Here is a 4,410-nt window from a genome sequence, read left to right on the forward strand (position 1 = left end):
TTTTACAGACTTTGCTTTTCGTGTCGGAAATGTTAATCATACAAAGATTAAGTTTAAATTTGGTCAGAAATTTCCGGGTCATCACATTGGGTGATACTTCTGCAAACTTAGACTTATATATAGTGAGAATTAAATATGAGTAGAGACTTCTCCTTTCCATATGGTCTTTCATTTTCCTTTTCACATTTAATAGGAGGGGAGGTTATTAATGCAAAGGGTGAAAAGGATACCAAGGGTTGGAAAAGGGGACCATGAGGCATCATATTATCTTCCCACGTCCAGTTGTGTAAAGTAACTGTAAGCATAGAAACCACAATTAGCCAGCTGCTTTGTAAAAATATTATACATATACATTTAGGAATTATACAAATACATTTAATCACTTCAGGAATTATATATATAGATTTAGAAAATAGCCCCGAGTTAACTGAATATATAGGTTGGAGGGCATACCTTGGAAGAATAGGGCAATGTAAGCCATTGGTAGCTGGAGAAGTGGAGATTTAGCTCTTTAATAATCTGAGAAATCATGTGATCTGTCAAGTGTGGCGCCGATGTATGTTCTACACGAAACCCTAAAGGTTCAGCCCATCATAAACTGAAGTATGAGAATGCCGTGTGGTCAGGTTATGTGGGTCGTTGCCTCTACACGGCCATTTATATATTTAAGTTAACCATGTTCAAAATAAACATGGCTAAATCCAACGCAAACAAACCAATCCTATAAAACATGCATACATGGATAAAAACCAGTTGGTTTTGATTCACATCTGATATTTACTTCGGCCTTTATTAGCTAGCTGAGCATACACAGCTATATAAGGGCCTTGAGTCGATAACGGGATCAGAATAACCGCAAACAAACAAATGCCATATATGGTGAAATCAATATGTGTACAATGCATGGATACACGTTCGCATTCTAAAGAGATAGGTACTTATTATTAGTAGTTGGGCAACTGAACAATGAGCATGCGATACACAAAGGTAACCATAATGCAAAGAGATAAAAAACAACATCACAAACATAATGGAAAATTGTACCAATACAAATTTTATTGAAAACATTCAAAACCAGGGGGGATAATGTTATTTGTTGCAGGCGAAACACGCCAAGAACATAACGGAAAACGAAATTGTGCTTACAAACGTAAAAGCATCAAATTATAACTCTGTTTGTGGAGTCATTTATTTTAGGGGTGCATCTCCCTTTTTATTCATTTTTCTGGACCTCCTTGTCTTCACCGGTTGCTATTTTGGGGGGATGCTCGTCTTCCGAATTAGACGTTACAATAAACCTGTAGGTCAATACAATAATTAGTATAACACTGAGACCGATACTGGGAAAGCACATGCACAATTTTTGACGCGTGGCTGTAGATTTGTGTATGGGTGTGCATAACCAAATTAAGTAGTTGGTTACCTTCGACCGCTTGGACGCTCCGAATCCTTGGGTGGAGTAGGCACATCGATTTCACGCTTAACCCCCTTTGAGGTTGAATGAAGTGGAGTGCTCGATTCAGCAACGGATTCAGCAACTGCAGGTATGGTATCCTCTGTAACATCCAAAGTAGGTGGGATTTCGGGTACCGGCTCATCCAAGTAAACCTTAATGCAATTGAAACTTTTAAACATCCCATGCTCATAATGGGAGCCTGTCTTTATCAATACAACCTGTGTGGTGCCCAATAGATTTGCGAGTGCATTTGGTAACACGGTTGTGCAGGTTTCCTATGTTTATGCAAAAATAAGATGGGGTTAGTAACAAAGAAAAATAAGAGGCGAAAAAGCAGGCTCTTACTTCGTCTTGTTCAGCCATCAAACATGGTGCTGTAGTCTGAGTCAACTGTTCAGCGGTTTCATCGAAGAAAACAATAACAGTTTCCGCAGTCGCATCGCGGACTTCGCATTGTACCCTGAACCTGGAAATGTTACATGAAGCCGAATGTAACGTTTACCATTGAATAATTAACCAGCGGGAAAGCGTTGCTCGAGTTGTTGATAGGAGGATAGGTTTAGATATTAAATACCGTGTAATTGGCTCAGGGACAAGCTTGGCGCATGATTCACACCAATAGCCACCAAACTGCTGCGTTATGCCCTTTTTCGCCTGACAAATACTGCAGGTGGTGTAATGCCACCCGTTCTTCATGCGAATATTCATGAGTTCAACTTTACACTTGAAAACGTCAGCCTACAATTTAAGAAGTCAACTTGCTTATATTATATGTGGGTAAACAAAAGTGGATGATAACAATAGGGGAGACGGCATTTGTAGGTAAGCTTACGGAATTGTGTTTCCCTTTCCGGGCTAGCGCGAGGAGATCAGCAAGCGTATCCTCTTTGAGGGGCGAGTAATGGTGCCCGGCAAGTGGTTCTTCCTCATCATCATATAGCTGGACTCCGCTGAACAAAATATTTTCTTGTGTTTAGTAGCATTTTTAGATTTGTTATGCAAACAATATGTTACGTAATGAACCGACATAAACCTTATTTTGTTGATGAAATCAGTGAGGGTTGGTATTTCGGCGTCATCTAGAATCATAGTGGACTATGTGCTTGAGAGTGCCTTAGTACCTGCAGAGGTAGGCCGGCAATGGATGAGTATTTGCAATGTAATAGTACATCGAGGAATGGACTTAGAAGTGGAGAATACCGTAGTGGTTTTGTTTCACGGAAACGGAGCTCAAAATGATGCAATATTGGCCGGGTGACGGTGGCTTCTTCTGCAGGAAAGAACTCCCAAGGTTTCCCCACAATGTGACCCTTACTCGTTGACCCCTGCAAACCCAAAGAAGGGGTAACATCAAATTAGGGAATAATATGTAAGTAGTATGTTTAGTAATCAAATAGCCAGCTGCATGTGTTAAGTACCGTTCGTTTGCAAGCTCGAATTCTAGAGCGCTGGTGCCCTGTTTAGGGTTCTGGGGTGAGCCCACATTAAGAACACATCCAACAGCATCTATGTCAAATTTGATAAGTTAGGGTCTACTGTCTGTGGAGTAAACTTTTAACAGAAGTAGGTGAGGAAACTTTAAAAGGCATACCAATCAAGTATTTTCCCTCGGTAGGTTCCAAGGCGTCAAATGCAATGCACTTGAAAGGATGGCGGATGAACCCGGATAAACCTTCGATTGCTTGTCTCCTGAGAAAGGTGGATCCCTGCAACTGGATAAGGAACTTGTTGTCCTTCAGTATACGGTAAGTGTCTCTATTCGAAATCACTTCAAAATTCTTTAACAAATACACTGAGCCCTCTTTGAGCCTTGGAATAAAACAATGGGCTACAGTGTTTTTGGCAGTCAACTGAACAACATTCCCCTAAACAACATGGGATACATGTCAGCATTATACATATAAAATGAGGGCCTAGAGTGACACATTTTTCAAAATAAAGAAAAAATAAGACAGCCCTACTCTAGCAGCTGCGTTTGTCTAATACATATTTTTTTATAGGCAACAACCACAAACTGTTAGAAACAGGAAGAATTGTGAAACATGTAATGGCAGGCAATTGTATCTTAAAATAAACATCTACTTCTGATGTATATGTGCACACATATATGTATTTATAAACAAAGAAACCTACCCAAATATATATATATATATATATATATATATATATATATATATATATATATATATATATATATATATATATATATATATATATATATATATATAGACACACATATATGTAAAACATGTTTGATGTATTATATAGCGGGCAAAAAATGAAACACTACTAATGGACAGCACCAGCCTGTATAAATGTAGTATATGGTGCTTTTGAAAATTAACCAACACAAATACATGGGGACATGGAGATAACAGCCAGAGGATAACTATTCTATACATATAGATAAATATGATTATATACAAAATAATAAACAATGTAACTGGGAAAATGCACCTTCTCATCAGAAGCTATAAAATCAGTGCTGAGATATTTGCCGTAGACTGTGTGCGTATCCCATGTCCTACAGATCATGACCTTAACGACCGCGTCCTGACCTACCTGCAATTCATCAAGGTAAACATAAGTGCGCTGAACGGCCTGGGCAATGGAGTTTTCAGTAGGTAGTGCCATTTGAAGATGGGTTGTGCTTAATAATGTATAATAATGCAATATGGATTGTGCTTGATAAGGGATAATACTACTATATATGATAACAATTTATAGGCCTAGATGGAACACGATGAACAGCATCAGACCTGAAAATCATAATTGAAAAGGCATTTGAAAGGGCTTTCATAACAAATTCCCAACTTAATTTAAGGGAGTTACGAATCAAAATTTAATTCTACAAACAGAATCGTATTAATTACCGGAATTAATAATGGCGGGTCAGATCTATGAGGAAGGCGAACGGACCGTCACCGGAATTGAAGGGAATGTAACCTACAATT

At 38.6% G+C, this 4,410-nt stretch overlaps 1 protein-coding gene across 1 annotated transcript; it reads right to left on the reverse strand.

Annotated features, from left to right (window-relative positions):
- Positions 1–1,213: 1,213 nt before the first annotated feature.
- On the reverse strand, positions 1,214–4,090 carry LOC139859115 (uncharacterized). Its single transcript, XM_071847921.1, has 9 exons — positions 3,914–4,090; positions 3,048–3,321; positions 2,886–2,962; positions 2,657–2,781; positions 2,289–2,406; positions 2,031–2,194; positions 1,802–1,922; positions 1,424–1,731; positions 1,214–1,298 (listed from the first exon to the last, which is right to left on the reverse strand). The coding sequence occupies exons 1-9, from the start codon at positions 4,088–4,090 to the stop codon at positions 1,214–1,216; spliced, it is 1,449 nt and encodes a 482-aa protein (XP_071704022.1).
- Positions 4,091–4,410: the final 320 nt, after the last annotated feature.

This window comes from Rutidosis leptorrhynchoides, chromosome 7 (assembly GCF_046630445.1).
Source record: "Rutidosis leptorrhynchoides isolate AG116_Rl617_1_P2 chromosome 7, CSIRO_AGI_Rlap_v1, whole genome shotgun sequence".
In the NCBI taxonomy this organism is placed as follows: domain Eukaryota; kingdom Viridiplantae; phylum Streptophyta; class Magnoliopsida; order Asterales; family Asteraceae; genus Rutidosis; species Rutidosis leptorrhynchoides.